The 12,770-nt window shown below is 41.7% G+C and overlaps 1 protein-coding gene and 1 long non-coding RNA gene across 2 annotated transcripts in view; one reads left to right on the top strand and one right to left on the bottom strand.

Moving 5' to 3' along the window:
• Positions 1 to 12,770, bottom strand: part of LOC114486145 (uncharacterized) — a 29,471-nt gene that overhangs the window by 10,375 nt on the left and 6,326 nt on the right. Inside the window, exon 3 of the long non-coding RNA XR_008616983.1 lies at positions 5,191 to 5,327. This is a non-coding gene — a long non-coding RNA (uncharacterized lncRNA). The remainder of the gene's footprint in view (positions 1 to 5,190; positions 5,328 to 12,770) is intronic.
• ARHGEF26 (Rho guanine nucleotide exchange factor 26) overlaps positions 1 to 12,770 on the top strand; it is a 143,692-nt gene that overhangs the window by 127,545 nt on the left and 3,377 nt on the right. The window contains exons 13-14 of the mRNA XM_024131870.3: positions 2,989 to 3,056; positions 4,360 to 4,464. Of these exons, the coding sequence (XP_023987638.1) occupies positions 2,989 to 3,056; positions 4,360 to 4,464 (173 nt within the window). The remainder of the gene's footprint in view (positions 1 to 2,988; positions 3,057 to 4,359; positions 4,465 to 12,770) is intronic.

Below are 12,770 nucleotides of genomic sequence, written 5' to 3'. Positions count from 1 at the left end.
TATGGCCCAGTCAGAGAAACAGACAAGTCCATAAAAGATGGGGGGGTGGTCAATCAGTAGTGATTTATGCGAGGTCAGGGTTTTACAGAGCTCCTGTTATGTGCAGGCAGTTATGGAGATAAGGTGCCTGGCTTCAGTAGGCCTACAGCTGCCGGGCAGTGTGACTGACAGAGCTGTGCAGAGGGGGGCGTGGGAACAGGATTATCAAGAATGGGATGGGGACGGAAGTGTGGGTTCACGCATCAGAGGCGGCCACCTGGAGGAGGTGAGGCTTGTGTTTTCAATATTGAGTAGATGTGTTGAACAAAAGAAGCCAGATACCACAGTGGACAATATTATAGGATTCCATTTTCATAAAGTTCAAGATTGGCAAAACTTGTCTATGTGATGGAAATCAGAACAGTAGTTACCTTTGCAGGAGGTTATTGATTGGAAAGGGACAAAAAAGGAACCTCCTGGCACGTCTGTGTCTTGATCTGTGGGCATGTGTACACGGTGGTACCTAAGTAAACACAGATCTGTATACACTAAAGATTAGTGCAGTGTTTTATGTGTGTGTTCTTCAATAAAGCAATCAAATAGTGATGATGAGTGGGCACAGCTTGGTAAAAACAGGGGGAAGGTGGTACTTGAGAGTGAGAAGAACAAATAGGAAAGGTGTGGAATAGCATGTCGAGTTCCAGACTGTAAGAAGTCTGCTCTGTCTGGATGGAAGGATGGATACACGTCGGGGAGTGAAGATACAGTGATGGTGAGAAGCATCTTTTAGGTGCAGGCCGTTGTGGGAGAAAAAAAATTTTTTTTCTCCAGGTTTTTTTGTTTAAAGTACCAGGCATAAAGGCATCCCTTTTTTTTTTTTTTTTTTTAAAATTTAAGTAGAGTTGATTTACAATATAGTGCCAATCTCTGCTGTATAACAGAGTGACTCAGTTTTACACATGTTTATATTCTTTTATTAATATTCTTTTCCATTATGGTTTATCCCAGGAGATGGGATATAGTTCCCTGTGCTATACAGTAGGACCTGTTATTTGTCCATTCCAAATATAATAGTTTGCATCTACCAACCCCAAATTCCCAGTCCATCTCTCCCTTTCCCCCCTCCCCCTGGCAACCACAAGTCTGATCTCTATATCTGTGAGTCTATGTTTTAGAGATAGGTTCATTTGTGCCATATTTTAGATTCCACATATAAGTGATATCATATGGTATTAGTCTTTCTCTTTCTGACTTACTTCACTTAGTATGATAATCTCTAGGTCCATCCATGTTGCTGCAAATAGCATTATTTCATTCTTTTTTATGGCTGAGTAATATTCTATTGTATATATGTACCACATCCTCTTTATCTATTCATCTGTCGATGGACATTTAGGTTGCCTTCGTGTCTTGGTTATTGTAAATAGTGCTGCAATGAACATTGGGGTGCATGTATCTTTTTGAATTTGAGTTTTGTCCGGGTATATGCTCAGGAATGGGATTGCTGGATCATATGTTCTATTTTTAGTTTTCTGAGAAACCTCCATACTGTTCTCCATAGTGGCTGCACCAATTTATATTCCCACCAACAGTGTAGGAGGGTTCCCTTTTCTCCACACCCTCTCCAGCATTTGTGATTTGTAGACTTTTTCATGATGGCCATTCTGACTGGTGTGAGGTGATACCTCATTGTAGTTTTGATTTGCATTTCTCTAATAATTAGCAACGTTGAGTGTCTTTTCTTTGTGCCTGTTGGCCATCTGTATGTCTTCTTTGGAGAAATGTCTCTATTTAGATCTTCTGCCCATTTTTTGATTGGGTTGTTTCTTTTTTGATATTGAGTTGCATGAGCTGTTTGTATATTTTGGAGATTAAGCCCTTGTCTGTCAGTTGCATCATTTGCAAATATTTTCTCCCATTCCATAGGTTGTCTTTTTTCTTTCTTTCTTTTTTTTTTTTCTGGTTTCCTTTGCTGTGCAAAAGCTTATAAGTTTGATTAGGTCCCATTTCTTTTTTAAATTTTTATTTTTTATTTCTATAAGGCATCCCTTCTTAAGAAGGTAGAGTGGCACAGTAGAAACTGACCTTCGTTTGGGTCTCTTACCTCCGAACTTCTGTGCAGTCTTTTCATCCCTTAAACAGGCTTTTGGGAAGCTTACAGGAAATAATGGATGTCAAGTGCTGTATCTGCCATGTAAATGCTTCTTAAAAGGTTTTCAGGTGTGTATGTGTGTGTGGTTTATTTAATCACAATGCTAATACTTGACTTTCCAAATCAAAAACCTGGTTACTGTATTATGGAATAATGCTTGCTCACCTGAAACTTTTGATCCTTTAGTTAAATAATTATTCTGTTTCATGTAATTGTAGCTTAATATTGTCTAAAAGCTTTTGGTTGTTTTTTACCTTAAAAATTTTTTTTTCCTGTAATCACTAAATTATTTTAAGCATTTGAGAACAAAGAATTTCTATTTCACTAAGGCTCATATTTGGCAACATTTGTTGTATGAGGAACAGAACAACTTTAATGTCAGGTTTCTCATTTATTTGGAAATGGGTTGAGTGTGGGGGAAGGAGAAGAGGGGAGGGAGTGGCAAGAGACTGATTTACTAGGATTTTTTAAAAGGAAATTTACTTTTTTGAAATGTTAAACATCAGATTGTGAGCGTACGAAATATCTTTTTGTGATTATATTAGTGTAATCAGATATTTGTTAAATGTTAAACTGTTATATGAGAAATTCCACTTAAAAACAAGCTAAATTCATTCAGAATCTTTTGACAATGACTCGTTTGAGGCCTATTTGAGATTTCCCAGATGATCATTTTTATTTTTATTAATTGTTTTTCATTTTTAAATAACTCTTACCCTAGCTTTGAAGGCCAGCCACTTACCTCTCTAGAGAATGTCTGCCCTGTTTTCGGGGAATGCCTTTGCATTCTAGAACATACTTCATTCTGTGTCTAAGCACCACTGAATCTCTCAACCGGATCTGCCCTCTGTGTTTAGGAGCGAGCGAGCCCGCTGGATAACTGCCCTGGGACATAGCAGCGGGAAGCAGCCTCCGGACCGAACCTGTAAGTACCCGGAGGGCCGTCTGCTCTGGAACGAGGAGGGCTCTGCCCCCTGCCGGTCGCTGGGTTATTAGTGGCTAACCTCCACAGTACCTGCTTTGTAAGTTTTCTCCAAGATTTCCTTCCTGCCGTCCCACCTCAGTTCTGGATGCTCCCTGCTTTGGAAGTCAAGGGGACTGAATTCAAAGTGCAGTTCTTTGCTGTGTAAACATGGAAGATCACTGCATAGCCTTTCTGGGCCTCTTAAATCATCTGCAAGTTAGGTGCATTATTATATACAACATGGGGTTATGATAGGATTAAGTTAAATTTTACATTGAAAGCCCTGCTTATACTGTAAAGCTCTTAAATTTCTAGCTGTTGTTTATGGGCAATAGTAGCATGTTTAAACGTTCTCCATACTGACAGTGTGAATCTAAGCTGAAATGGATTTTTAACCTTAAAGTAAATTACTTTACCCTTCCTTTTGACTTTTTTTAAAAAATTAAAGTAATATTAAAAAATATATTTTATTCTTCTAGGGAACTAGGAACTGGTACAGTAAAGATGAGTGTCATATGCTAAGCATCTTGTTATGCTGCTCTGGATGATTCTAGCTGGAAGGTCAAATTCAAAGAATTGGGGCAGCAAAAGTGGATATTCTGGAGCCCTCAAAAATCATAGTTTTAAGCTTAGAGTCAGAGCTAAAGTGACTGGTTTGAAAGTTCTCTGGAATCAAGTTTCATATTTGAAAAAACAGAGTAAAAACTCAGGCCAGCCAGTAGCAAGTCACTGAAGTAAAAATTGATTTGTTATGATCGAGAATTTAGGGGAAACTAAAATGTTTTCTAACTAACTTTTGCTTGGAGCTCCTTTTATTTCTAAACTTCTCTGGCAGCTTCTATGTGCTGTTGGGTGCGCTGGGGAGCACCCTGGATGAGAGCCAGGAGAACGGGATGGATGTTGGATTTTATCCTCATGGCCTTGGCACATACCTAATCTATCTTGACTCAGTTTCCCCAATGCACAGGGACCGTTTTCTCCTCTATTGTGTGATGTATCTAATGACCTCTTATCAAGGCTATTTTTGAGGGGATTCATGTATCGTAAAAGGCCTCTCTCGATTCTGAGCTTCTAAACTCCTAAAGCTCTTAGCCAAGGAAGAGAATTCCTGGGAAAGATTTTCTGCTTTTTAGGGGTCTCCCTTGTTTCTATCTGTGCTGGCTCTGATTGCACAGAAAGACTAAGTGAATGCAGATTATTGATTTGTACCTGTTTTGTTTTTCCACTGCTACCGGAAGTTCATTATGTCCCCTTTCGCCCTCAGCACTGACCCAAGTGGAAATCATTAGATCATTTACTGCCAAGCAACCCGATGAACTCTCCCTGCAGGTGGCGGACGTGGTCCTCCTTTATCAGTGTGTCAGTGATGGTGAGTGGGCGTGTTCTGATGGGGGCGCTGGTGGCCCAGCGTTCAGGGTCTCATTTTGTCATCACTGCTCGTATCCCCTATCCCTTTGGTTTCCTCTTATGCGCCTGCCTCTCCTTTATCTACACTTCATTGCTTCTAAATGTTTTTTTTAATAGGATCTGGTCACATGGTTGTTATTCAAAAGGAACATGAAATGTTTTCCTTCCTTCCCAGTCCCCCAGTGACCTAGTTCTCATCTCCAGAGGTTCTTCCTTCCTCACTTAGAAAATAAAAGTCAGTTGGGAGACAAGACGGCAGAGTAGAAAGACTCTAAGCTCACCTCCTCTCACGAGCACACCAAAATCACAGCTAATTGCTGAACAACCATTGATAAAAAAAAAAAAATGACTGGAACCTACCAAAAAAGATTTTCTATATCCAAAGGCATGGAGAAGAAACCTAATGGAAGGAGCACTTCCCAGAACTTCCACTGCCAGTGTCCCTGTCCCCGCGGTGAGCCACAGCCTCCCCCCAGCTCTTCAGGAGACCCTCCAACACTAGCAGGCAATGCACCCTTACCGCTTGTGCCTTGGACGGCTTGCTCCCACTCCCACACTCCCTGCTGAAGACCACTGCGATGCAATCTTTTGCAAGTGAGTGTGCCGCAGTGTACAGGGCCTCCAAGCCAGGCCTTCTTCTATCCCGCCCACCCCCCAAAGACTCCCAGGTGGCAGGCAGTCAGCATACCTAGGATGTCAAAGCACCCTCTGCTCTCCAGCCGGTGTTTCCTGTACAGGTTCTTCAAGACCTTGGCGCTGCCAAAGCGTTTGAAGCGGCTCTTCACGTTATTGTAGAACCGTTCCAGAGACTGGGTCCTCAGAACCCTGAGGACAACACAAAATTAGAAAACAGGAAATTAGCCTTAAAGGACAGAATTATGAAATGGTGGATTGCAAAAGTTGCCACAATACTTCGCAGCTCCTTCCAGCAAGAGGTGGTCTCTACTTCTTGGATCTGGGCTGGCCTTATGACTTGCTCTGATCACAGAGACTGATGGAAGTGATGCTGTGCGAGTCCAGAGCCTGGCAGCTTCCTCTCTTGCTGTTCGTGGAAGCCCTGCAACCCATCGCCATGTGAACAAGCCCAAGATAGCCTTTGGGATGACAAGAGACACTTGGCCCAGTCCCCCCTCTTGCCCCAGCTAACAAACAGCCAGCCAAGCCCTAGACAGGTGAGTGAGGCCACCGACTGCCGGTTGACTGAAGACGCATGAGTGACCCTAGGTGAGACCAGCAGAAGAACCATGCACCTGAGTCCCTCCAAAGAGCAAGCTGATAAATGCTCGCCATGTGAAGCCACTAGCTGACACGTCAGTTTAATAGCAGGCTTTATATTTGACACTCTTACTGCATTAACATCATTTCTAATTCAGCTTGCAAGGATAAAAAGCACAGGAGAGACCCTGGGCTCTATGGCAGAACTCTGCAGCCTCTTTCTCATTCAGCCTGAAGCACTGTGGGAAGGTGGTTTCCTGGTCAGTGCTATAATGCTCGGTACAAATCACTGACATGATGCTTCTCTTTTCTGCCTGACCAGAACATGTTTCTAAACCCCTCCCATTTTAAGAATAGCTTTGGTGGTTATTTTTCTTATTATGAATGTAATGATGCATACTCATTTTAAAAGCTCAGAGAAGCAAAATGAATATAAATTCTTCTAAGTCAGTGGAGGAATGAGCACACATTTAGCTGCTCTTCCTCCCCAGATGCCAGTGAAATGTGAGAAGATATCCAAAGGGAAAGAAATCTATAGAGCTGAGATGCAAATCAGAAATTTTCTAGATATCTGGAAAATTCTAAATTTTCCAGAGTGACAGCATAAAGGTAACAGAATGTTGTCCTACAAAGCAGGCAGAAGGGCTGGGACTCACAGACTGAGAGGTCCACTTTAAAGTTGATTGATGGGGACTTCGCTGGTGGTCCAGTGGTAAAGAATCCGCTCTCCAGTGCAGGGGACGCCGGTTCCATCCCTGGTCGGGGAACTAAGATCCCACATGCCCTGGGGCGACTAAATCTGCGTGCGCCACAACTACTGAGCTCATGCACCTCAATGAGAGAGCCTGTGCGCTGCAAACTACAGAGCCCATGGGTCCTGGAGCCCACACACCACAACTAGAGAGAAACCTGCACGCCTCAACGAAGAGCCGACACAGCCCAAAAAAAGGAAAAAAACAAAAAACAAAAATAAATAAAGATTGATGAGTACTCAGCCATAAAAAAGAATGAAATGTTGCCATTTGCAGCAATATGGATGAACTATATTCATTATGCTAAGTGAAATAAGTCAGAGAGAGAAAGACAAATACTGTATGATATTACTTATAAGTGGAATCTAAAAAAATACAACAAACTAGTGAATAAAATGAAAAAGAAGCAGACACATAGAAGACGACTGTCCTTGGAAATCATAACCTCCAGGCTTATGATTTATTTGAGAGCTTTAAAAGCACAAAAGGACTGTGACTGTAGAAGAGAAATATTCTGCAGGCTGCCTCTCCTGCACACCACCCTGCTCTCTGAGCAGCTGACCTCCGCAAAGGTGCTGCTGCAGGGCTCTGCGTTGCAGGTGGACAGGTCCACAGGGTAGGGGTGGATGATAGTGGTTATTGTGCCCCTCGTTCTTCTTTGTCTTTTGGGACACTCCCCCTCCTTCCCAATTGAGTCTACGTTTTTCTGGAAAGGCTGGCCCCTCCTCCTGGCAGCCTTGGGGGTAGTCACGTGACTCAGACCTGCCAATCAAGGTCTGAGGTGGGAGTTTTACTGCTGTTGGAAAGAGATGCTCCCTTTCTGCTGGACTGGCTTGGTGGCAGAATGAAAGCCTGGGCTGCTGGGGCCACCTTTGCCATTACTTGGGGGGTTATTTGTGGTCTTCTGAACAAAAGCAGATCTGACAGCAGGAAGGAAAAGGATCCTGTTGATGTACTTTGAACACCTGGATCTACCCAAGCCTGAGGTCAACCCTTGGACTCTTCCATTACACAAGCCAATAAAATTCTCTCTTTTGTTTAAAAAAAAAATAAAAAAAGAAACCTAATGAGACGGTAGGAGGGGTGCACTCGTGATATAATCAAATCCCATACCCTGCCCAAGTGGGTGACCCACAAACTGGAGAACAATTATATCACAGGAGTTTTCCCCCAGAAGTGAGAGTTCTGAGCCCCATGTCAGGCTCCCCAGCCTGGGGGTCTGGCATATAGGAGGAGGAGCCCCCAGAGCATTTGGCTTTGAAAGCCAGTGGGGCTTGAGTGCAGGAGCTCCACAGGAATGGGGAGACTTTACTCTTGGAGGGCTCACACAAGGTCTCATGTGCACCAGGACCCAGGGCAAAAGCAGGTCTGGCCCAGGCTCCTATGAAGTCACTACCTGTGGGTCTTGGAGGGGCTCCTTGGAAGTGGGGGTTGGCTCTGGCTCACTGTGGGGACATAGACACTGGTGGCAGACATACTGGGCTACATTCAACCACATGAACAATCCTGGTGGATGACATATTGGTTCATTAGTACCAAGACCTGGCTCCACCCAACAGCCTGTTGGTTCCAGTAGTGGGACACCTCAGGCCAAATGACCAACAGGGCAGGAACACAGCCCCACCGATCAGCAGACAAGCCACCTAAAGACTTCCTGAACCCACAGAGACCTCTAGACACACCCTATGACACGGCCCTGCCTCCAGAGGGCCAAGACCCAGCCCGCTTCACTAGGGGCAGACACCAGAAGCAAGAAAGCTACGATCCAGCAGCCTGCAGAACCGAGTACACAAATGCAGATCAGAACCTACCCTGAGACCAGTTGGTCCCTGGACCGTGGGTGATGAGCGGGGAGTGTACTGCTGAAACACACAGGACATCCCCTATAGAGGGCCACTTCTCCAGCGTTGAGAAACATAACTAACTTTCCTCATACATAAAAATACAAATAGAAATTTAAACAAAGTGAGATGGCAGAGGAATATGTTCCAGAATGAAGGAACAAGATAAAAGCCCAGAAAAACAACTTACCTGAAGTGGAGATAGGCAATCTACCTAAGAAAGAATTCCAAGTGATGATCGTAAAGATGATCCAAGAGGGCTTCCCTGGTGGTGCAGTGGTTGAGAGTCTGCCTGCCGATGCAGGGGACACGGGTTTGTGCCCCGGTCTGGGAAGATGCCACATGTCACAGAGCGGCTGGGCCCGTGAGCCATGGCCGCTGAGCCTGCGCGTCCGGAGCCTGTGCTCCGCAACGGGAGAGGTGATCCAAGAATGTGGGAAAAGAATGGATGCACAGAGCTAGAAGTTACAAGAAGTTTTTAACAAAGAGTTAGAAAAGATAAGAACAACCAAACAGAGTTGAAGAATACAGTAATTGAAATGAAAAGCACACCTAGAAGGAATCAATAGCAGAATAAATGAGGCAGAAGAATTTATAAGTGAGCTGGAAGACAGAGTGGTAGAAATCACTGGTTTGCAGAAACTCTGCAAACCAGAAGGGTGTGGCACGGTATATTTAAAGTGATGGAAAAACGTACAACCAAGAGTACTCTACCAAGCAAGGTTCTCATTTAGATTTGATGGAGAAGTCAAAAGCTTTACAGACAGGCAAAAGCTAAGAGAATTGAGCACCACCAAACCAGCTTTACAACAAATGCTAAAGGAACTGCTCTAGGCAGCAAAGAAAAGGCTACAACTAGAAACAAGAAAATTACAAAATGGAAAAGCGTACCGGTAAAGGCAAACGTACAGTAAAGGTAGGAAATCATCCACACAGAAATATGATATCTAAATCAGTAATCATGAGAGGAGGAGAGTACAAATGAGGGATATTTGGAATGCAGTTGAAATTAAGAGATCAGCAACTTAAAACAATCATGTATATATATGGACTGCTATATCAAAACCTCATGGTAACCACAAACGAAAAATGTGTAATAGATATACACACAAAAAAGAAAAAGGAATCCAAACACAACACTAAAGATAGTCATCAAATCACAAGAGAACAAAAGAGAAAAGAAGGAAAAAGACCTACAAAAACAAATCCAAAACAATTAACAAAACAGCAATAAGAACACACATATCATTACCTTAAACATAAATGGATTAAACACTCCAACCAAAAGACATAGGCTGGCTGAATGGATACAAAAACAAGACCCATATACAGGCTGTCTACAAGAGACCCACTTCAGATCTAGAGACACGTACAGACTGAAAGTGAGGGGATGGAAAAGGGAATTCCATGCAAAAGGATTTCCAAATCGAAACAAAGCTGGAGTAGCAATACTCATATCAGACAAAATGGACTTTTAAAATAAAGACTGTTACAAAAGACAAAAAAGGACACTACATAATGATCAAGGGATCAATCCAAGAAGAAGATAGAACAATTGTAAATAGATATACACTCAGCATAGGATCATCTCAATATATAAGGCAAATGCTAACAGCTGTAAAGGGAGAAATTGACAGTAACACTATAATAGTGGGGGACTTTAACACCTCACATCAATGGACTGATCATTCAGACAGAAAATCAATAAGGAAACACAGGCCTTACATGACACTCTAGACCACATTGACTTAATTGATATTTATAAAGCATTCCATCTGAAAGCAGCAGAATACCATTCTTTTCAAGTGTACATGGAACATTCTCCAGGGTAGATCACATGCTGGGCCACAAAGCAAGCTTGGGTAAATTTTAAAAAATTGAAATCATATCAAGCATCTTTTCTGACCACAACACTATGAGATTAGAAATCAACTACAAGAAAAAAACACCAACATGTGGAGGCTAAACAATATGCTACTAAACAAGCAATGGATCTCTGAAGAAATCAGAGGAAATAAAAAAATACCTAAAGACAAATGAAAATGAAAACATGACGATCCAACCCTATGGGATGCAGCAAAAGCAGTTCTAAGTGGAAAGTTTATAGTGATACAAGCTTACCTCAGGAGACAAGAAAAATCTCAAATAACCTACCTAACCTCACACCTAAAGCAACAAGAGAAAGAACAAACAAAACCTAAAATTAGTAGAAGGAAAGAAATCATAAAGATCAGAGCAGAAACAGAGACTAAGAAAACAATAGAAAAGGTCAATGAAACTAAAAGCTGGTTCTTTGAAAAGATAAACAGAATTGATAAACCTTTAGCCAGACTCATCAGGAAAAAAAGAAAGGGCCCAAATCAATAAAATTAGAAATTAAAAAGAAGCTATAGCTGACACCATGGAAATACAAAGGCCCATAAGAGACTACTACAAGCAACTATATGCAAATAAATTGGATAACCTAGAAGACATGGACAAATTCTTAGAAAGGTGCAATCTCTCAACACCGAATGAGGAAGAAGTAGAAAACATGCATAGACCAATTACAAGTACTGAAATTGAATCTGTGTTTTAGAAACTCTGAATAAACAAAAGTCCAGGACCAGAAGGCATCACAGACAAATTCTACCAAACATCTAGTGAAGAGTTAACACATATCCTGAAACTATTCCAAAAAACTGCAGAGGACGGAACACTTCCAAACTCACTCTATGAGGCCACGATCATCCTGATACAAACCCTTAGCAGCTAACATCATACTCAATGGTGAAAAGCTGAAAGTATTTCTTCTAAGATCAGGAACAAGACAGGGATGTCCACTCTCACAACTTTTATTCAACATAGTTTTGGAAGTCCTAACCACAGCAATCAGATGAAAAAGAAATAAAAGGAATCCAAATTGGAAAAGAAGAAGTAAAACTGTCACTGTTTGTAGATGACATGACACTGTAAATGACACTATAAATAGAAAATCCTAAAGATGCTACCAAAAAACTACTAGAGCTCATCAGTGAATTCAGTAAAGTCACAGGATACAAATTTATACACAGAAATCTGTTGCATTTCTATACACTAACAGCAAAAGATCATAAAGAGAAATTAAGGAAAGAATCCCATTTACCATTGCATCAATAAGAATAAAATGCCTAGGAATAAACCTACCTAAGGAGACAAAATACCTGTACTCTGAAAACTATAAGATGCTGATAAAAGAAATTGAAAATGACACCAACAGATGGAAAGATATACCGTGTTCTTGGACTGGAAGAATCAATGTTGTCAAAATGACTCTACGACCCAAGGCAATCTATAGATTCAACACATCGCTTCTCCGCCTTCTGGCTAAGATCAAGTATAGATTCAACACAATCTCCATCATATTACCAATGGCATTTTTCACAGAACTAGAACAAAAAATTTTACAGTTTGTGTGGCAACACAGAAGACGATGCATAGCCAAAGAAAAACAGAGCTGGAGAAATCAGGCTTCCTGACTTCAGACTATACTGTAAAGCTACAGTAATCAAAACAGTATGGTACTGGCACAAAAATAGCACATAGATCAATGTAACAGGTTAGAAAGCACAGAAATAAACCCATGCACCTATGACCACTTAATCTATAACAAGGGAAGCGAGAATACACAATGGAGAAAAGACAGTCTCTTCAATAAGTGGTGCTGGGAAAACTGGACAGCTACATGCAAAAGAATGAAATTACAACATTCTCTAACACCACACACAAAAATAAAGTCAAAATGGATTAAAGACCTAAATGTAAGACCAGATATGATAAAAACTACTAGAGGAAAACATAGGCAGAACACTCTGACATAAGCAGTAGCAATATCTTTTTGGATCTCTTTCCTAGAATAATGGAAGAACAAAAATAAACAAATGGGACCTAATTAAACTTAAAAGTTTTTGCATAGCAAAGGAAACCATAAACAAAATGAAAAGACAACCTATGGAATGGGAGAAGATATTTGCAAATGATGCAACTGACAAGGGATTAATCTCCAAAATATACAAACAGCTCTTACAGCTCAGTATCAAAACTACAAACAACCCAATCAAAAAATGGGCAGAATATCTAAATAGACATTTCTCCAAAGAAAACATACAGATGGCCAAAAAGCACATGAAAAGATACTCAACATCACTAATTATTAGAGAAATGCAAATCAAAACTACAATGAGGTCACCTCACCCCGATCGGAATGGGCATCATTAAAATGTCTACAAATAAATGCTGGAGAGGGTGTGGAGAAAAGGCAACCCCTCCTACACTGTTGGTGGGAATATAAATTGGTGCAGCCACTATGGAGAACACTCTGGAGGTTCCTTAAAAAACTAAAAATAGGGCTTCCCTGGTGGCGCAGTGGTTGCGCGTCCGCCTGCCGATGCAGGGGAACCGGGTTCGCGCCCCGGTCTGGGAGGATCCCACGTGCCGCGGGG

This window comes from Physeter macrocephalus, chromosome 1 (genome assembly GCF_002837175.3).
Source record: "Physeter macrocephalus isolate SW-GA chromosome 1, ASM283717v5, whole genome shotgun sequence".
NCBI lineage: Eukaryota > Metazoa > Chordata > Mammalia > Artiodactyla > Physeteridae > Physeter > Physeter macrocephalus.
Note: the sequence above shows the minus strand (reverse complement) of the source record. Positions and strands in the feature narration are given on the sequence as shown.